Source organism: Ammospiza caudacuta, chromosome 16 (genome assembly GCF_027887145.1).
Source record: "Ammospiza caudacuta isolate bAmmCau1 chromosome 16, bAmmCau1.pri, whole genome shotgun sequence".
Lineage (NCBI taxonomy): Eukaryota > Metazoa > Chordata > Aves > Passeriformes > Passerellidae > Ammospiza > Ammospiza caudacuta.
In genome coordinates, this window is record NC_080608.1 from 3,452,556 (window position 1) to 3,473,555 (window position 21,000).

A 21,000-nucleotide genomic window follows, 5' to 3' on the forward strand; every position below is an offset into this window, starting at 1 on the left:
ATCAGCCAGAGCTGCCAGCCAGGGCTCAGGGGGTACAGGGGCTGCAGGAGGCTCAGGAGAGGAGCAGACATGCAGGGATTGCAGCAGACAGGAGATATTTGCCTGCTTGCTGGCCAGCAGTGAATTTTGGACAGAAAATATAAAGGAAAGATCCAGCAGCACATCTCCACATGTGGGTGGAGAAAGGGAGGAGGGCAAGGAAGGAAGGGAGCTGGGAGGTGAGGCAGGGGCTGCCTGGGACTTTGAGGCACAGGAATTGCTTTGCAGGGAGAAGGTGCCCATTCCAGCCCTGCCCTGATGCAGGGGAGCAGAAGGCACAGCACTGGCCTCTGAGCCCAGAGTGATTCAGCACTGGATGCACTTCCAAAAAGCATTTTTGAAGTGAGTGGATGCAGTGAGATAACACAAATCACATCTCACAGGCCCTTTCTGGCGTTCCTCGTGTGTGTGTCTGAGGCTCCATGGCCAGGAGGGCCAACAGTGGCAGTGGGAAAGGACACAACTCTGAGCTTTGTGTTATCTTTGCCCCAGGGCACAGATGGAGCAGGGCAGTGCTTTCTTTGCCATGAGAACTCCTGGAGCTCACACAGCACCAGCAGAGCAAGGCAGAAATTTGCAACTTGGATTATCCTACATGTATAGTCTTGATGCCTTAGAATTTAGCTTTTCAAAAAGCACTTTTGAAGTGAGTGGATGCAGTGAGATAACACAAATCACGTCTCACAGGTCCTTTTTGGGGTTTCTCATGTGTGTGTCTGGGGCTCATATTCACCCCAAGGGAATGTGTGATCTGTCCCTTTCTGTGGTGCAAGAGACTTCTGAGCTCACCTGGGGCAGCAGCCACGCTGTGGAAAAGCAGCTAATTGCTGGGTAATTGATCTGGTCGTGGATGTGTTCCAGGCTGCAGGAACAATATCACACCCCTGCTAGGAACCAACCTGCAAATTCTGGGTGCCAGAGAGCCCAGGGCCACACAATCCTGCTGTGGGCAGCCTGGTGTCACTGTGCTCACACCTCAGAGCTCCCAGCCCTCCCAGGGCTGCAAACACAGCACTGCTGCTGAGCCCTGAGCTTGGCTTAGGGACACAACCACAGGGTTTGTAAGATTAATAGTGATGGACAAATGGAGTTAGGACCTGCCCAGGATCCCACTTCAGGCTTTGTTTGGTGCTCTGCTTTTTGAATAAATCCTTTTATTACTCCAGAAGGTGGCCTTTCCTGGTGGTGCAAATGTGTTGATCTGTCACTGTCCTCTCATGGCCAAGAGGGCCAACAGTGACAGTGGGAAAGGACACAGCCCTAAGCTTTGTTTTCCTGGGGCAGATGGAGCAGGGCAGTGCTTCCTTTGCCATGAGAACTCCTGGAGCTCACACAGCACCAGCACAGCAAGGCAGATATTTGTAACTTGAATTATCCTACATGTATAGTCTTGGTGCTTTAGGATTTTCTATTTTTCAGATCCTGCACTGCTTTGGTGTATAACTCTAAAACTCCATGGCCTGTCAGCTGCTGTTCTCCCATTTCACTGAGATAAAACAATTCCTCTTAAGTCCTGGAACTCAAGGACACCTCACTGTCTCAGGGCCCAGAGATGTAAACAACAGTGAAGTGGGAGGGATAACTTGGAGTAAATGACTTCATTACCTGAAGCTGTAATTGGAGGATTAACCCCTGAGATGTAAATGAACCAAACTTAAAATTGTCTGAAAAACTTGTGACCATCTTCCATCCTGGGTGTGGCCCCTCAGAGGCTTCTGACTGCCCAAGGTGAACCTATTGAAGGCCTTCAATAAATACCTGCTTTTATTCTCTTAAGTCTGTCTAGCCTCTGTTTTAGGTGGCCACTCCAAGGCACCAGCATTCCTTGTTGTACTTGGAATGTTCTTGGTGACCACTGGCTTTTAACACCAGCTCCAGGTGCTTCCATGAATAGGGAATGTCTCATTTTAAAGTTTTCTGGGTGGTTTAGAAACGGGGTCTGAGTGCACCTGAGTGGAAAATCAATGGTGCTAAGGCCAAAATCTCCTGCTCTAAAGCTCTGTGCCAGGTCTTTGCTGGAATGCTGAGCCAGACCATGCCAGGACACTGCTGTGAGGAGCTGCCCCTTTACAGACACACATCCACCCCCCTCTCCTCACCAAGGACATCTCCCACTCCAGGAATTCACAGCAAAACACTGCAACACACACACAACATTTAAAAGGAAAATAAAATCTAAAGTGACATGGAATGTCATGGCAGCATCTCTAACAAGGAGGGGTGGGAGATCAAGTCACGCATTCCCAGGTACACCACAGTTCATGGAAGTTTCTTTACACCAGGAGCATTTCATGGGATGATATCAGCTGCTAATGGCTTGCTGAGTAGGGAAGAACACTGCACAATCACTTAGGATTCCAGACAAACAAAACTCCTTACTGTTTTTAACACAATCAAAACAAGTCAAATGCCAGTGCTTTAAAGCAAAACACTAGAAGGACTGCACTTACCACCTGGTAAAGGGTTAAAGAGCAGAAAGAGAGGTTCCAGGAGCAGAAGGAAATTTTAAAAAAATAAACAAAAAAAAAAAAAAAAAGGAGGAAAAGGAGAAGAAGAAATTAATGTTACACATGCAGAAAATAAAGAGAAGATTTTTCAAAGAAAAGCTCAGGCATTTGCACACCTGGTCAAAAGAAAGTTATTTTTTCTGTGCCTAGATATCATGAGAACATATCTTCTTACCAGGCCTCTGAGCCAGCTTGTCCATGAAGAATAGAAATGGCAAGACTTTTGAGGTTTAGGTTGGTTTTTTGTCCTTTCAATTATGTCTATCTTCCCAGAGGCATATTTTGGATTTTTTTTTTTTTTTTTGCTTAAAAAAAACTAGACAAACTAAGATTATTTTGGATTGAAGTCACATAGTTTGCCTTTTGCCACAATGCTGCTTTTGCTGCTGCAGGAAATGATTTGATGGAAATAATTCCTTGGCTCCAACCATTTTGGCTGGAGGATGGATGCTCTATGAGACTGATCCCACCATTGTGTGCAGAGACACCTCTAGAAGGTGCTGAGAGATCTTCTCACAGCTTCTGCCATTTTCCAGCCACTTTTCTGGGCACTGAGCTCTGCTCACTATTTTTTTTTTCCTATGAAACTCTCCAGTGGCTGCCTGTTACATCCTGGGGAAAAGGAACAGCTGAACTCACTTCATGTTTCGGGTAGGGAGGATCAAATCCAGACCTGTGTAAACCCACTGGCCCCTTCTCAGCAGTTTTTGGGGAGGGGTGTCTGAAGCACAAGAGGGAGCAGCCCCCAGGACTGGCAGGGAGGAGCTCACTGAGAGCTCCTGGGCAGGATCACTGATGTGAGCAGGACTCGTGCCTTTGGTGTGAGTGTGCAGTGACACTCAGGTGTGCTCTGTCCCCAGGTACCCAAAATTCCACCTGCAGCAGGTCAGAGAACTCTCTGCCAACCCATCTCAATTGTCCAGCAACACACTGAGCACCAGGGGACAGAGATCCACCCTGGGAATTCCTTCCTGGGAAGGAATAAAGGATGGAGGCTCCTCCAGTGGTACTCACATGGCCATGGAGGTCTGTGTTGAGCAGCATCAGGGCACAGGTGAGTGTGTGGATCCCATCTGAAACACACAACAGTCACACAGTGGGGCTGCTTACTCCCCTGCTCATGCAGTTCTGGTGTTTGCTGTCTTGGCAGCCCAGCCACTGCTGAACTAAGGCCAGCTGCTGTGTCTGGGCACCCTAAAGAATATCTGCTCCCTTCAGCTGTGTAGGATTTAACAAAACAAACCAAAACAAGCAACACAAAAAGCCCCAAAGAATGCCCAGGGCAGGGAGAGTGAGCAGGGTGGGGACAGTGACCAGGGAGGGGACAGTGACCCACATCCTCGGACAATGCCCAGGGCAGAGACAATGAGCAGGGCAGGGACAATGCCCAGGGAAAGAAGAATGCCCAGGGCAGGGCCAATGACACAACACCCAGGGCAGGGACAGTGACCAGGGCAGGGCCAATGACAAAATGACCAGGGCAGGAACAGTGCCCAGGGCAGGGGCAGGGACAGTGACCAGGGCAGGAACAATGCCCAGGGCAGGGCAGGGACAATGCCCAGGGCAGGAACAATGCCCAGAGCAGGGCAGGGACAGTGACCAGGGCAGGATCCCTGTGGCCAGGAGAAGCTGCGGCCGTGTCTGCCTGGCTGTGGGTGGTTCTGCACTCCAGCCCTGTGCCCAGGTGCCCTGTGGCATGGCAGGGGGGCAGAGCAGGGGCAGCAGTACCTTCAGAGGTGCTCTCCTCGGGGTTGCAGTGGCAGTAGCGCCGGGAGAAGTGGATCAGCACCCGCTCCCGCTCCTGCGTCTCTCCCATCAGCGGGAACGCCTTCAGGAACGTCCTGCATGGACAAAGGGGTGCTCAGAGATGGCCTGCCCAAGGTGGGACATGGAAGGGCTCATTTGTCCTCCCCCCAGCCCCACAGCCAGCAGATCCATGGAGCTGTGCAGGGGAATTGCTGCCAGCTGGGATCTGATCCACCTCGGGTGTGGTGGCATCAGGATGGGTTGCCCATCTCAAAGAAAAATAATTGTTTCCACTTGCTCTGATTCTGTATGGGATGGGATGCCTGGGAGAGCTGCTCTCCACCCTGGGGAAGCAGGCTGTGGGCCCCCCTGTTGAAGCCCATTTTGGAGGCCAAAACGTGATACCAAAGCCTGAGTGACAGCCTGGATCTCCCCCCAGCCCCTGCTCCTGTCACATGGATAGCTCACAGTGCTGGGAAGCCTGGAGGAAACCCCAAAATCCCACCACCCTCTCCATCCCAGAGCTCACCTGAGTGCTTTGTCAAGGGTCAGGCCAGTGAAGTCAAAGAAGCTGAGATACTCCTCTGCTACCAACTTGCTAAATTCATTACTGCAATTAAAGAGGGAGTGGTCAGGGAAGAAGACATTGTCCACAAGAGGAACAGCAGAATGCTGCCTCTGGGCCAGCTCAATCCCAGCAAGACACTGCAGACACCATCTCAGACACAGGGAGAACTGCTCCTGGCCTGGAGTGCTGCTGGAAGACCTCCCTGATGTGCCCACAGCCATCCCCAGACACCTGAGAATGAGACACCAGACCGGTCTCCAGCTGCCCTGCTGCACCCCTGTGTTGTGCTGCTGGCCAGGCAGAGCCTGCTCCCACACCAGCCAGAGGAGCCATGGGGATATCCTGAGCTCCTCCAACACCTGGTTCTCTCCCAGTGCTGGCTGTGTCCCCTCTCCCACTGCAATGTCCCTGTTCTCACCCACAGAGGCTCCCATCCCACCCTCCCAGCACAGCCCCTGCTCCTGGGGCAGGTGGGTGCTGCTGGACACTGCAGCAGGAGAGCTCCAGGAGCTCCAGGCAGGGCTGCTGGCTCTGCCAAAGGGGCTGGACAGTGCCACAAGACATCAGAAGGCAGCCAGGCCCCTGCAAACAACAAATTCCTGCATTTCCAGGAACCCAATGACATAGATGTGACCCTTTTCCCTGAGCCCCAGAGGCATTTAACATGCCCCAGGCCATGGGATAACAACAGGGGCCAGGGCAAGACCCTGTCCCACCCTAAGATGGACTTTTGTGTTTGCTCTGGTTTCCTCACTCAGGAGTTATCCTCCTCTGTCTCTGTGCCAGTGCCAGCCCTTCCTGCAGGAATGGGTGACAGTTCCACCATGACAGAGGCATTGCTACAAGGAGAGCAAGGCATTTCCCATGGGGACATTCCTGCCATGCTCTGGCTGGTGGCCCTGCAAGGCATTTCCTGTGGGGACATGCCTGGCATCCTCTGGCTGCTGCCCTTTCAGCCTCCACAGAGCTCCTCTCACCTTACAGCCCAGTGTGGTGCTCCATCCCTCTGCCTGCCTTGGGAGGGACCAGGCACCAGGAGTTCTGACTGGGTCACAAGCCACCCCAAGGGGACACAGGAGTGTCACAGACATCTTTTATGGAAAATCCTTTCCTTAGGATTTTTCCTCCTGAGAAGCTGTGAGGCCTCAGGAACAAAATGTAAACAATGGTTATCTGCTGCTGTGGAATGCAACAGGTGCATCTGTGATTAGCCCACGTTGGTTGTTCCTAATTAATGGCCAATCACAGTCAGCTGGCTTGGACAGAGAGTCTGAGCCACAAACCTTTGTTATGATTCTTTCTTTTTCTATTCTTAGCTAGCCTTCTGATGAAATCCTTTCTTCTATTCTTTTAGTATAGTTTTAATATAATATATATCATAAAATAATAAATCAGCCTTCTGAAACATGGAGTCAGATCCTCGTCTCTTCCCTCATCCTCAGACCCCTGTGAACACGGTCACACAGAAGCCCTGGCCTTTTCTCCCAGTCCATTCCCATGTGTCTGGACATGGAAAATTTGTGATATTTTACCTGAACCCCACTGCCCTGAGGAGCAGGGCTCCTTTTGGCAGTACCTGGGGCACATCAGTGCCATAAGAACCCGTGTGAGTAAAATCTCATCTCTGGGGGGTGAAACAGGCCTTGTGCCCTCGTTGTGCTGCCCAAGGCTGGGATCCTGACAGTGCCCACATCCCTGGGCAGTGCTGGAGCTGTCCTGGGCTCTGCCACAGGGATTTGGTGAGCACAACTCTTGGAAACCCTACAGGGAAGTGCCACCTTCACAGCCTGGGACAGTTCAACCAGCACAAGATTGTCCTGTGGACACTGATGGAGCTGAGAGGGCCCCAGACCAATGCTGGAACAAGAGAGTTCCATAGAGAGTTCAGTTTCCCAAACATCTGCCAATGCTAATTTCAGGGTTTTAGGTTAATTTCACAGAACTGAGGCAGATGGAAACAAACTGTGGGGAGATATCCAACCTTGTTTGTCAAGCCTTTTCTGCCTGTTTGACAATGATGAATAGTTTTGGCTTTGGTTTACTTTATCTTTTTTAATTTTTTCTAGAAAATTGCCAATTATCACAAAGAAAAAAGAAGTGATAAAATGAGATTTCACTTTTTGTACAGCCCTCCTACATAGAGCTGGTCTGAAAGCATCACTTAAACTTAGTCTGTTCCCAGCACTATAGGTTGGTCTTACATTGTCTTAAGTGAGCAAGACTGACTTAATACCTATATTAATACCTAAAAATACCTATCTTCACCCTATTTCCTTTTCTGCTCTGCCAATCCACCCAAGAGTCTGCAGCTCTATTTAGGTCTCATGTCAGGAAATGGTTCAGATGTCAAACCCAGCTGATCAAAACAAAACTTTTGTTTCAAAGGCAGTGTGAATTCCCAGATGTGGGTCACCAAACAGCCTCCCCCGAGGTGTGAGGGCTGCAGGTGTGAGTGAGGACTGCAGGAAATAGCAAAGGGACAGACTCAGAAACCCAGTGCTTGAATGTTCCCCCCTCAGTGAGCTGTCATGGCAAATTTGAAAGAAAGGAGAAGGATGTTACACACCTGAGGCAAGAGCAGCCAGCAATGCACCTGCTACAAGAACCTCAGCAAAGGAGGAGAATGAGGATTTGCCAGGTGATGCAAAGAGCCTGTCTAGGAGACAATTCCTGGGCTGCTCCTGTCCCAGCACTAAGCTGGGAATCACACAGAAGCTTTGGTACTGAAAGTGTGAGTATTTGCTGAGGGACAGGTGTGTCCTGCTGATCTGGGCAGGGGGGAGCCATTCCAAGGACAAAAGAAAAAAAAAAAAATCCCAGCAACACAGGTTATATCTGATCCAGGCAAAGGATGATGGGGATTGGTGCCTTCACACCCACTGGCATCCTAAAATAATCTGTTACTGCTACACTCGTTGCTGTTACTCTGTCTCTTAGAAATCTCTGCACCTCTCCCACTTTTGAATATTTTTTGATTTTCCTTCTGCCTTACCCAGGCAAATCTACCAGCTGAAGAGCCTGGACCTCCCTGTGTGTCTCTGGCTTTCCAGCCAACCCTTCCTACCCTCATACAGACTGGGTTGGGAGGCTCTGCAGCAAGGGCATTTTGGGGTGCAGACATGAAAAACCTGGGGAGTAGAGGGAGCCCAGTGCACGGGAAGGTCGGGCACCCAAACCCTCCAGCCTGGGAATTGCTTTGGTCCTGCTGGGCTCTTCCCAAAGGGAGGAAGCTCTTGGTTCTGGTGGGCAGCAGCTTGTGACATTTACTGCCCAATACTGCAGGCAGCTTGTAGCATTCCTATTTTAAGGACATTGAGCTCCCAGCTTCAGCTGGGAAGATCTCCTGTTGGGGAAGATGAAACAGGAAAGCCTTATAAATATGATTGTCTGGCAAAAGATTTTGAGAATATGGAAACTATAAGCGAGATTGAAATGAAAGCAAGCTTTGAGATACCTCAGTTACTGAACAACTGGAAAACAATGGTGTGGCCAGCTGAAGGTGATCCCCTTTTGATGGAACAACACCCTCTGCCTGCAGACAGGCCCAAGGGTCAGAGCAGACCCTATTGGCTTGGCAGAAGGGCCCAAAGAGGAGTTTTTAGGGTTTAAAATGTAACACAGTATGGTGATGTAATGATTCTTACAGGCTGTATGTAAATGCTGTAGGATTTGTATCTTGTACTAGATTGGCTAGTGAGAATCAGAATATTCAACACAGAAGATGAATTGTATTGTAACGGGAGCCTCGCTATTGTATCCTCTCATCCTCTCTTTCACTCTCTCATCCTCTTTACCACGCTCTTGCCTTCTCTCTCTGTACCACTCTCTTCTCTTTACTGCTCTAAGCTGTGGCTGGCAGCTCCCAGCAGGGCCCTTTGCAATAAACCCCAAGTTCCACCACCTGGCTTCAGAGATCTCTCATCTCCATCCATCCCAACCATCCTACCCCCCAGCACTCCTACAACCTCCAGCAGCCCCAACTCCCTCCAGCACCCAGACTTGACCCTTGCTGCCTTTTGCTGCCCTCCCATCACGAGCAGTGCCCCCCATCCCCAGCCTGTCACCCTGGCAGGGCTGCCCCACGTACTTCTTGCCGAGCTGCCGGGCCACGTCGCAGCGCTTGAAGCCCTCGAGGTTGTAGAGGCGCTTGGCCAACCTCTTGGCAGCCTCGCTGTCCGCCCTGCAGCCGTTGGCCAGCGTGTCCGTGCTGCCCTGGTCCAGCTGCTCCGTGCTGCCCATGTCTGAGTCCGAGTCTGACAGCGTGTCCTTCAGGCTGGCATCGCTGTGCAGAGACAAGAAATGTTCAAGGAGCCGCAGCGTGGCACCATGAAAGCCACGGGAAACGCCGCCTTTCCACCTTTTGATTTCTTCTTGCCCTCGCAAAAAAAAAAAAAACGTACGAAAAACCAGCAATATGGCTGTGAACTGGACATTGGACAAGGCCTCCTTCATTTCAGCTGAAATGAAACAGTCCAGTGTAATTCCAAATTGGTAGGAAAGGTCGGAGAGAAGGCGGCTTTCCCCTGAGAAATGAGGGTGTGGCAAAGTAAGCAGCCTCAACACCTTTTAAGCTCCCTCTCTCCCCACTGGGGACCCCAAGCTCTTTCCAAGCCATGGACATCATGGAAATTTTAGGGATAGATGTTATGCTTTTCAGTTCAGGTTATTTGCTGAGGATGGGAAGCTGCACTTGTACAAATCATATCAATGGTACTGGCACCAGGCCAGCCTTTACTGGTGAGCTGCTCCCCTGCAGTTGCCTGCTGGCCTTGTGGCCAGCTGTGCCCACAGACATTGCTCTGAGCAGCCCTGCTGGCACCATGTAGGTGGGCATATAGCCCTTTATCTGCCTGCCCAAGGCCACTTAGAGCACCAATTCAAGCATTTTCAAGCAGTGTGACTCACTGCTGGCCTGACAGCTGGACATACAACCTCGCTCCAGCTCTCCCCTGACCTGGTTGCTCATCACCTGGCTTCCTCAGGCAGGGAGGTGCCCTACAGATGAGCTGCTGCCTCCCAGAGGTGATGGTTTGGGTCTGAGCTGGTCTAGAGGATGAAGTCTCTGCTGATCTCCTCATTGCCTGCAGAAGAACCTTTGGGGAGGCTTCTGTAGGGGTACCCTGTCCTAAGTGCAACCTTGAGGTTTCCCTGCACTTCAGAGGCATTTGGGAGACCACCTGACCATCCCCAGCCTGCCAAGGGCTGTGCAGGTGCAGATGAAAGTTCCTGCTGATGTTCAGCCTTTGTGCCACAGCAATACATGAGAGGAAGCACAAGGGGTGAAAGAGCAGTTCCAACTCAACCATGCCCACTGAGCCTTGCTCCTGGACTGGGATCTCATAAGAAAAGGAGCCACTGTCCAAGAAACTCCCTGCCTTACCTGATGGAGTTAATGATCTTGGTGGCATCTTCCTCTGAGCTTTCCACATGGAACCCATTTGGGATACTCTTCAAGGACAGCCTGCTGAGCACATTCTCTGACCTGCTGCTGGTAATTGAGTGTCTGAGAGGGCTCCCAAAATCCCCCTCTGCTGGCTTGGCTGCCCCCTGCTCCTGCTTATCAGCAGCCATGTGGTGAAGGGCTTCTCTCTGCTGGGCTGCCAGTTTCTGCTCCAGGAGCTCAGGGCTCTCCTTGGCCCTTTGCTGGATCAGGGGGGTCAGGGGTGCCTCAAAGCTGACACAGCTGTCTGTCTCGTCCGTCAGGGACAGCACATCCAGAGAGTCCAGGCTGCTGTAGTAGGTGCCCTTCATGAGGTCAGACTCAACAATCTTCTCAAAGGTCGAGCTGAAGCCATCCCTGATGTCTTTGAATTGGAAATGCTCCCTGTCATCATCGCTGCAGCTCAGCTTGGCATCTCCAGAGGCAAACCTGGACCAAAAGGAGAAATGTAGAAAATACTGTCAAGGCAATTCTTGCCCTGTTCCATTTGGAGCTGGCAGGCAAGAGAAGAGGCAGAAATGGCTGCTGTGATAATGGCCCTTGGGATCTTTCTGTGGTATAACCTACCTGATTCTCAATTTTGTTACAAGATTCTAGAGCTGAAAAAAAAAACCAGTTTTGTGATAAACAATCCCAGAGGCCCAGCCAGCCCTTAATTTGGTCATGTTCCAGTAAAAAGCCAGACCTCTGAAGTAGAGACTTTCGCATATGACACCTGCTACTGGACCCAATGCCAGAATAACCTCCTGGTTATCACTTAGCAGCTCCCACATTGCCATAATCCCAGGGAAGACAGCCCTGCTCTTTCAATACACTGCACAGAATCATTTCTATTAACTGCTCACACCACAGACCTTGTATATTCCAGCCCTACACTTGTCCCCTGATGGCCCCTCACCATCCCCATGTCCCTCTTTTGTGGACTCCCTAAGAGCTTTAGATCTTTCTTGTGGAGCCCAAAACTCACCCAGGGCTCGAGGTGAGGCCACCCCAGCCCAGAACAGAGTGGGACAATATCCTTCCATGCTGGGCCTGATGCCCCCAGGACATGGTTGTCCCTCCCAGCTTGCAGGGACTCATATCCAACTTGCCATCACAAGTTTGCTGTGCTGGTGGAGTGTGGATCCTGCCAGAGGAGGACATGATGGAAACCAGGACTTTGTTGCCTCTGCACTGCAGTCTTTCTGCAAAGTTTTTCCGAAACTTTATTTGATGGAATGTGATTTTTTTTGACAGCTATATGTTGCCATGGGAGGAAATGTGTGGGCAAAAGCTGCACTCCCAAAACTGCAGGTGCTGAGGGTGCCTACAAGCAAAAGGTGGGAATTTCTCTGTTAAAAATTTTGTTCTTTTTCCATGAGTTCATGGGGCTGAAAGTAGATCATTCCCTGGTGCATCTTGCAGTTGGACTGCAGAGCTGTGACCTCCCTGAGATCAGCAGGGCCATGTTGGGGGTTTCTGAAGAGGTGAAAGACTCTAGGCAACACAGCCACAAGAAAGGAAAATGGGGCTTTGACAAACAATAGATGCCATGGGATAAACCAGAAAGGAGGAAAAGGGATTCAGTTAATGCAAATTGCAACACAAACACTCAATCTTTGGCTCTGTTTGCCTGATTTTTTTTTAGCCAACCATTTCCTGCATAGATGCAGGAACTAACCTACCTTCAGAAGGACAATAATGGGTTCTTCTCCAGCTCTACCATGGATTGATGATCTTGGATGACTTCCCCCTTTAATTCTCCATTCCAGTGGGAAGAGCAAGACTCAACATCTTTTTGTAAAGTACTTTAAAATTCAGGGAGAAAATGCATCATACAAGCAGCAACGTGCAGATGATGACAAATGATTTCTCATCAGGAGCAAATAGTTGACTGCTCATTAGTAAAACATCAGACCAGGTTCTCCTATAGCCAGAATGGGTCATTACAGCAATTCCCCAAAGGGGAGTAAAGGAAAAAAAGGGGAAGCTCAGAGGTGATGCAGGATGACAGCAACGTCTCGGTGCCTTGGTCCATCTTTCAGCTCTTCCTGACCCAGGAGAGTGGACAGTCCATCTGGTCAGGGCACAGCAGCTCCACGCTGTGCTTGGCCCAGCCATGCATCCCTGCCATTTACCCTAAAGATAGGTGGTCAAAGCACTGACGGGCTCCAGTGCAGTGAGCTAACCCAATCTGCAGGCTCTAAGTGGTTTCCCAGACTTCAGCTGTGTCCCAGAAGTTTTCCAGCTGCCCTTCTGTTTTGAATATAGCGTGTGACTTGTCCCTTGTGCATTCAGCCTCCCAAAAGACTCATTTGCTCTCCAAGTGAATATGTTTAGAGCACGAGATCATGGACTCTGCATGCAGACCCCGGTCAGGTTGCATCATCTCCAAATCCTAAGCCTGCCATTTCTACCAATTCATGCCCTAGCACCTTAAAATAATTGCACTCCCAGTGATTGCAGCAGCATTCTATGACCACCCTTAGTTTCCTCCTGAACTCTCAGCCTCTGCCAGGGAGCCACCTACCAGGCAAATATGATTCCCCTGAAACCTGAGAGACTTGCAGCTATCCAAGCCCTGACTGCATAGCTCAGGGGCCCCTGGGACCTGCCTGGGACAGGCTCCCAAAGCTCTCCGGACAGCAGCAGCCTGCACAGACACTTCCTCTGCAACACCTTCAGCTGGGCTTTTTGAAGCAGTGCTGCTGCTTCTTGCTGGGGCTCTTGAGTGAAACAAACCACCAGCCTTTTCTAGAGAAGCCTGCTGAACAGCAGAGAAACAAAGCGGGAGGGATGCCTGCTGTCAGCCCACGCCCTGCGTGGCTCCCCAGCCCTGCTGCCCACGCTCCAGACAGCGCTGGGAACACAGCTCAGCACGGAGCCTGCACGGGGCCAGAGCTAGGAGGTGATCCCCAGGCCACCCAGGCCACCCTGTCCCTTCACAGCTCCTCTTCAGAAGGCCACAATCCTCTGGGACAAGCCCTGCTGCTCTGCTTCAGCCACTCCTGCTTGCAGCATCTCTCCTGCCCCGAGGTGGGTGCACAGACAGGGCTGTAAAATTCACAGCAAGAATCAACCCCTGGTGGCTACAACACAGAGCCCTGGCGGATTTCTGGTGGCAAAGGGAAGCATCCATACCCCTCCTGCAGGAATGGCATGGGAAGAACCTCTCCTCATCCCAGTGACCTGTCATTCCCCCCAAGCCCCCAGCCTGCAGAATCCCATGGAGGTCTAGAAACTTGCAGAGGCATAAAATCAGCTGTGGACAGCACACCAGTGTGAGTGTCCCCCAGCCTGGAGAGTTCTCCTGTGAGCCAGGCTGCCAGAAGAGAGGGCTCAGGGACTCATGTTCAGGTTTGTCACAGGCACTTGAGAATTAGATGACACTTGTACCTTTTGTCTCACACTGCTGTTCCTGTCACCCAGGCGCTGGTAACACCTGCCACAGGTGCAGTGGAGAGCAGAGCTCAGAGCCGTGCCCACTTTCAGACACGCAGCTGCCACCTGCTAGCCCAGGGACTGCCAGAGCTGGCCATGCTGCCAGGGACTCCCAGGGCACAGCAGCCTCCCAGACAAGCCTGGCTCTGGAGCATCCCCAGGCTGCTGTACTTGCTCTAAGTTACCTCAGGTAACTCTGCCATACGTGCTGCAAGTTGCAAATGGGACACCCCAAAAGTGAGCACAACCAGCTCTTCTCAAGATCCCAAAAGCTTCCCCTTCACTTTAGTGGCTCTGTGAGCTCTAATCACAGCTTTCTGAATTTGTAACAGGAAAAAAACTATGTGAGAAGTCCAGAGAGAAAAAAAAAAAAAAAAAAAAGGAGAGTAAAAAGTTACAAACAAGGAAAAAATGTGCGAGAAGCCCGAAGAGAAGCAGGAGTGGAAAGCCGCAGTCAGCCATGAGCGCAGCTGCAGCTCCTTAAACTGATGAGTTACACACGGAGCCGAGTAACTCGAACCAAGGAGCCTCGAAAACAACACACACGAACCGGCACCGAGCCGCCCTTACCCGAACTGCTCCTCCGCCTCGTCGGCACTCAGCGCTTCCGAGGATCCCAGCACGCTGTGCCACCGCTGCTTGCTGAGGGCCCCGCTGGCTCTCTGGGGGCTGGGGGAGCCCCTGTCCCCGAGCTCGGGGCTGCTGGGGCCGGCGGTGTCCCGGTGCTCCCGCCCCACGCCGTTGGCCAGCCCTGCCCGCTCCGCACGGCCGCCCTCGCTGGCAGCGCCTTGTCCCTGCTCGCTGAGCCGCTCGCCCGCCTCTGTCACCGCTGCCACATGTTCGTCCCGCTGCTCCCCCTCCGCCAGGGAGGGCTGAGCGTCGTGCCGGGGGCTGGCCCTGCCGCTGGCGGGCTCCGCGGGCGGGCTCGGCGGCGAGTCCCCATCGCTGAGGGCCGGCGGGGACGGCTGCGGGCCCGGGGAGGGCGGCTCGCCCTCATCGGCGGCGCTCCATGGCAAGGGGCTGCTCTCGCTCATGGTCCGCTCGTGGAAACCCTCCCCGCGCTCAGCTCAGCCTCGCTGCTGCCTGCGAGGGAAAAGAAAGCGCAGCGTGGGCATCGGGAGGGGATGGGGAGGCAGGTTGAAACCCCCACCCCACCTCACATCCTCGGTGTAAAAGCAGGGAAGGACTGTTCTGGTATTTGGTGCTTTTGGAGGCCCAGTGCTCTTTACTCAGGGCAGTGAGATGGGAGAGGAAAAGCTGTTGTGGTGCTGAGGCACCCACCTTTCTGCTGCTGCCATAACCCCAGAGGGCCTCAGAACAGGGGATGTGTCCCACCCAGACTTAACCTAGGCCTACTCTTCCGATTAGCCATGCAAGCTTGGCAGTATACTCCATCCTATGATCAGGCTGAGCTTCTAATTCAAAATACGCCCTGATTGGGGCACTACGGGCAGTAGCTCAAACAATCTCCTATGAGGTGACCTTAGCAATTATCCTCCTCTCCATTGTCCTCCCCAGGGTTAGTGCCCAGGGCTGGGGACAGCAATGTGGCATGGCTGCATTTCCCAGACTCGCTGCTGGGATGCTATTCCCTTGCATTCCCTGCCCTCCAGAAAGAGGAGAAATAGGTGAAACAGGCAATAAGAGTGATTTATTCTTTTCTAACTGTTCTAAGCAGCTGTGCTGTGCCAACCTGTGTGATTCTCCCTGCTGAGCTAGCATTTCTGCAGAGCATCTTGCCTGCCAGAGCACCACTTCTCTTTTCCCCACACACAAGTACTGCTGAAGGGTGTCACAAGCTGCCAGCTAAAACTCTGGCAAAAGTGTCCTGATTGAATATTCCCTGGGATGCTCTCTCTGTAGGGCAAGGGAAGGACACTGTTTTGCACTGATAGAAGTAGTTTTTTGACAAAAAGGCACTTTATTGGCAAATAGACCCATTGATGCAAAGTCTGCAAGGTTTTACAAGCACCATCCTCAGCCCCACAGTGCTGTGCAAGCTTTACTCCATCATAACCCTCCCACAGCTGCAGTCAAATGCCACCAGAAATGATCTTTGCTGGAAGCAGGAGTATTCTGCATGGCACCCAGGCTGAGCCACTGTAACAGCTGATTTTGGTTTTAAGCAATATGTGTCTTCACAGATATTTTTAAAATATTATCTGTCTTCATAAGTCTGTTCAGCCTGGAGCAGAGAAAACTCCAGGGAGACCTTAGAGCCCATTCCAGAACCTAAAGGGACTCCAAGAGAGCTGGAGAGGGACTTTGATAAGGGCATGAAGTGACAGGACAAGGACAAATAGCTTCACACTGACAGAGGGCAGGGCTGCATTAGAGATTAGGAAGAAATTCTTCCCTGGGAGGGTGGTGAGGCCCTGGCACAGGGTGCCCAGAGCAGCTGTGGCTGCCCTTGGATCCCTGGAAGTGTCCAAGGCCAGGCTGGACATTGGGGCTGGGAGCAGCCTGGGGCAGTGAAGGTGTCCCTGCCTAGGGCAGGGGGTGGGAGGATAATCTCTGAGGTCCCTTCTAACCCAAAGAGACATTTGGTGATGTGACTGTGATTCACCTGCACAGGAAGCCTGGCTAATCATGTCAGCAGGCAGACAGGACTCTGGGGTTTTCCCCCTAACTTGGTTCCTAACTCACATCTGAAGCAAATCATTCAAAATTCCCTGCCTCAGTTTCCCTCTCAGTAAGCCATCAGCTTTGAGCAGCCAGGAGGGTGCCCAGGTTCAGCAGCAGTCTCTGAGTGCTCTCACTTGCTGAGCTGAAGCTTTCATTAGCAGTAAAATCCCTAATTGCTGGGCCAGGTCAGTTCTTGTTAACAAGGGGTGCAGAACTGCAGCTGCCTCTGCTCTGACAGAGCACCTCTCACCCTGTGGAGATGTCAGCAGCCCCTCCCTGCTGCTGCTTCCTCTGCACCCGAGTTAGGGAGAGGAGGGATTTGGACCCCTCTGTGGCCTGGGTAAGGGCAGAAACACATAGTACATGCTGAGCTGCTGCTGAGCAGGCCAGATCCCAAGGGGAACCCCAATTCCTGCCTCACTTTGCTCCCATCCCACAGCCCAGGCAATCCTGGACCTCAGATCTGGCCTGCTCTCCATGCCCTGCTCCCCACAGCTGGGATGTGTGATGGGCTGGGGAGTTCACAGTCCCATAGCAAGGCTTTGGGGTGAAGCACTCCTTGAGGGCTGCACGTGACACAGCCCTGAGATGGGGCAGGTCCCTCCTGGAGGCTGAGCTGGCAGTTTTACCTCTTGTCCAGGTGCATCCGTGTGCATCCCTCGGTGTCACAGTGTGCGTGGCACGGCCTCACTATCGCAGCTGGGCGCTCCCGATGATCCCTGCACGGCCCCTGCCTGCAACAAGGGAGCACAGAGAGTCAGACCCAGGCCAGAGAGGAGAATCCTGCTGCTTTCCTGCCCCCCTGCTGCTGCTCCTCATCAGGCTGTTCCCCAAACCCATCCCATGGCTCCTTGGCAGAGCACTGCAAGTGCTTTTTCCTCACCAAGCCTTGGTTCTCTGGGGTTTTCAGACATGGCAGTGCAAGAGTATTCCTTACACAGGGCTTCTGACATCTTTCCTTACAAAGCTCCCCCCCCCCCAGCCAGATAAAGTGGAGCAAGGAGACTCTGTGGTTGCAGGTTTCAGGAGAAATTTGTCAATGTGAGCCCACAGAATGTTCAATTTCACCCAGTGAAATACCTGAGTTTTGGACTGATCTCCCCAACAAACAAGAGCCATGGTAAAGGTAGGTCTTTGAGCTAAATGCGAGCAAATCCAAGCTATCAAAGTGATTGTAGCAACATTTCTCTTGCAGAGTGTTTTGCACAGTGCAGGGATGGACAGAGACGTGTCCCCCTGAGGTGATCCCAGGCTGGGGGAGCATGTCAGGTCACCACAGGTGGTGTGTCCCCTACAGACAGCTGCCTGAGCTCACAGGCCAGACTTCACAGAGTTGATGGAGGCAGAAAGACAGGACAGCACTGCCTGTGTGCTGCTACAGGTGATGGGTGGGTCAGGGCCCAGATGTGCCACCTGCTTTCCAGTGGCTGGAAAGAGCCACAGAACAGCTTGGCAGCAGATGTGTGTGTTGATCCCTGCAGAGGGATCTGCTTATACCCTCCCTTGGGCTTGGCCTTGCAGGCCTTCAGCTTCATTCTCCACTAGCCTGACAAGAGAAAGGCTGGCCTAGACTTCCTGGGTCACCAACACATCAGCCTCCAGCCTTCCACTGGTCCAGAATCCCATCTGTAGGAGCTGAGGGCAAAACAAGCCCCTGGGACAGTCCTCAGGTTCACACATGTGGACCAAGTCTCCTCAGCCTATTCATCTGCCATCCCAAATTAAGAGGGAAAAGCTGTAAATCTCTTTCCCACCAAATCCAGGAGAGAAAATCAGTCCCAGGCACTTGGTGTTCCCATGCACTGACAGCAGGGCCCAGCTAGTGCAGCATCTTCCAGGAATTTACTTGCCAAATTAGCAACACTCTCCTGAGCACAACCACACTGTGATCTCAAAAAATACTGAAAACCTAACGTGGGCCAAATTTTGACTTTCTCAAAGTGAAGGTATAATACAGACATGTAAGACATGCAACACTGAACCACTGCTCAAATCTTTGGGGGAATCTTTCCAGCAAAACTTTGCTGGTCTTTTTCTTAATATGAGATGAATAATGTAGGGGGTTTGAGTGATTTTTTTTAAAAACAGCCAGAAGGCTTTGAGCTGAAATTCTCCACCTCCCTGCCATCCATCCAAAACCTCCAGTAGGAACCACCCAAGCTGAATTCCAGTCCAACAGTTCAAGCTTGGCACAGCTGTATGCAACCAGAAAACAGGAAACCAAAAGCAGTTAGGAGATGAGCCTGAGTAAGAAATGTTGACAAACCTTAATGTGTGGTGTCCCAGCCATCCCTCCTAACTTTAAGTAACTTACATTGTTTATATTAAAAGAAAAAAAAAAAACCACAATTTTTTTATTACATATAAACTACTACAGTTGTTAAGCATTACACTACTGTTTCACCCTCTGTGAAGTCTGACAGGAATGTTTGTGGTCTGGAAGGAGTGCTGAGGAATCAATAGTTAAAGCCTTAGTCATGTTCCTCCTTGGCCTGTGTTCCTGCTGGAGAAGAGGCACCAGGGAAACCCTGGCAGGATGTGTACACAGATTGTTGCTGAGCTGGGAACACCATCAGCATCCAGGGTGACAAAACTGGAGCTGAGCACAGCCAGGAGGAAAATCCCAGGCCTCTTTCAGCCTCCTGACCCTTGAGGTTTGTGTGTCTCCCATTGCACACACCTGCCTGGGGGCTGCTGTGTGCAGAGAGTGAAGCAACCCATGACAAACTCCCAACAAGTCACCAACCACTTGATTTTTGCTTGCAGTGGCAGTCATTTGAAGCACACACAGGTTATGAGTGGCTGAGGCGTCCCAGAATCTCCAGAGGAACTGCCAGATGGGATTGTGACACTCTGTGGCTCTGGTCACAGCTCTTCATGGTGATGCCTTGCACTGGAGTCATGCAGCCAGCTCCTGCCACACTCCCAGCTCATCCCATGTCAGCTGCAGAGGGTCTCTCCCACCCTACAGCTCATCTGTGACCTGCTGCCTCCCCACCTGTGTGGGGAAGGTGGAAGAGCAAAGGGAAGAGCAGATAGATAGGCTGGAAGACAGAGCAAAAGGAGGAGCAGACAGGGTGAAAGATGGAAGAGAAAAGGATGGAAGATAGAGCAAAGGGAGGAGAAGACAGGCGGGAAGAAAGAGCAAAAGGAGGAGCAGACAGGCTGGAAGACAGAGGAGCAAAGGGAGGAGCAGACAGGGAGCAAAACAGAGCAAAAGGAGGAGAAGACAGAATGGAAGATAGTGGAGAAAAGGGTGGAAGATAGAGCAAAGGGAGGAGCAGACAGGCTGGAAGACAGAAGAGAAAAAGGAGGAGCAGACAGGATGGAAGACAGAAGAGCAAAGGGAGGAGCAGACAGGGTGGGAGACAGAGCAAAAGGAGGAGCAGACAAGATTTTCCACAGCTTGGAAAACCTGGAAGAAAAAACGGTGGTGGAACAGCTGGTTGCAACTGTCCACATCTGCTTGCAGCAGACAGCTGAAAGGTCACCAGCTCTGGACAAAGCCCAAACCCAGACTCTCAACACTGTTCTGTTTGCTCTGGAAAGCACCAAAGTGCAGCTAAGCCTCTGAGGCTACCACAGCTTGAACCAGGCTGTGGGGAGGGGACACACTGCAGCCCTGGGGTGAGGGACAGGGGGGTGTTCAGAGGTCCCTCTGGGGCTCCTCTGACTGTCCCAAAGCTGTACAGCCTGGCTGCCTTGGGCTGCAGGCTGACATTCCCCCAGTCCCCCCTCATTTCATTCTGTGTCTGCTTTGCAAAGTGCTCTCTGAAGCAGGTAAGGGCTGAAAAGGAGTATGTGGGCTCCCATCTGAGGATTTTCACAAGTCTTGCTCTTTCTGCAGGCTCAGGCACCCTCTCAAGTGATTGCTCTTCCCTAGGTCCTGGGAATAGGGTGGGCAACCCTTGCATGTCCAATGATCCCAGCCTCCCACAAACATAACCAGGGGTAGCATTCAAAACAGGGTCTGGCAGGAAAACAGATAAATAAAAATCAGATAATGTGGCCCTGCTGAGCTGTAGATGGTTGTTAAGCAGGAGCCCCATGATTTGGAGCAGAACAGCTCTGTAAGGTCTACATAAGTAGAGGAACATGGATTCTTGCTAGAAAGAGCACATTATTGATGTAGGAGAGGCTGAGGGAAGCCAAGGCATCCATAGTCCATGGCTAACCATGGTTCTTCCATCTTCCTCCCAGACCTGGGGCTTGGTGAGACAGATGGGACAGAGGCTGAAGGGACTGAGGATTCCATCCCTGTGGCCCTGAGGGGGCTGAGGATCCCATCTCATGCTACCCTGGTTTGCAGGCCAGACTCAGCAAGCCAACAGCTATTACCTTCACTTATCAGGATTCCACAGCAGCAGCTCATCACTGTGAGTTTCCAGTGCCACAGGATAGCAATTCAGGACAGCCCCTCACTCCCTGCTCCAGCCCCACTCTGCCCCAGGTCCTGCACAGCCCCTGGACCAGGAGGAGACAGAGCAGGGCTGGCTGGGAGGGAAGAACAGCAGAAATACCCCATCATGTGCTTTGGGATGATGCTGGATTTGCAGCAGGGCCAGCGAAGCCGGGCTGGCATCCACTGCAGGGAAGCACTGGTCCCAAAGAGGCCGGGCAGAGAAGCAGCAAAGTTTGCCCTGATTTTGTGAGGG

At 51.9% G+C, this 21,000-nt stretch overlaps 1 protein-coding gene across 1 annotated transcript in view; it reads right to left on the bottom strand.

Moving 5' to 3' along the window:
- Positions 1–17,074, bottom strand: part of PSD2 (pleckstrin and Sec7 domain containing 2) — a 37,954-nt gene extending 20,880 nt beyond the window's left edge. Inside the window, exons 1-8 of the mRNA XM_058815183.1 lie at positions 16,975–17,074; positions 14,291–14,803; positions 10,241–10,729; positions 8,948–9,142; positions 4,822–4,902; positions 4,275–4,387; positions 3,561–3,619; positions 2,490–2,492 (exon numbers count right to left, since the gene is read on the bottom strand). Of these exons, the coding sequence (XP_058671166.1) occupies positions 2,490–2,492; positions 3,561–3,619; positions 4,275–4,387; positions 4,822–4,902; positions 8,948–9,142; positions 10,241–10,729; positions 14,291–14,754 (1,404 nt within the window). The 5' untranslated portion in view covers positions 14,755–14,803; positions 16,975–17,074. The remainder of the gene's footprint in view (positions 1–2,489; positions 2,493–3,560; positions 3,620–4,274; positions 4,388–4,821; positions 4,903–8,947; positions 9,143–10,240; positions 10,730–14,290; positions 14,804–16,974) is intronic.
- Between the last annotated feature and the right edge of the window lie 3,926 nt (positions 17,075–21,000).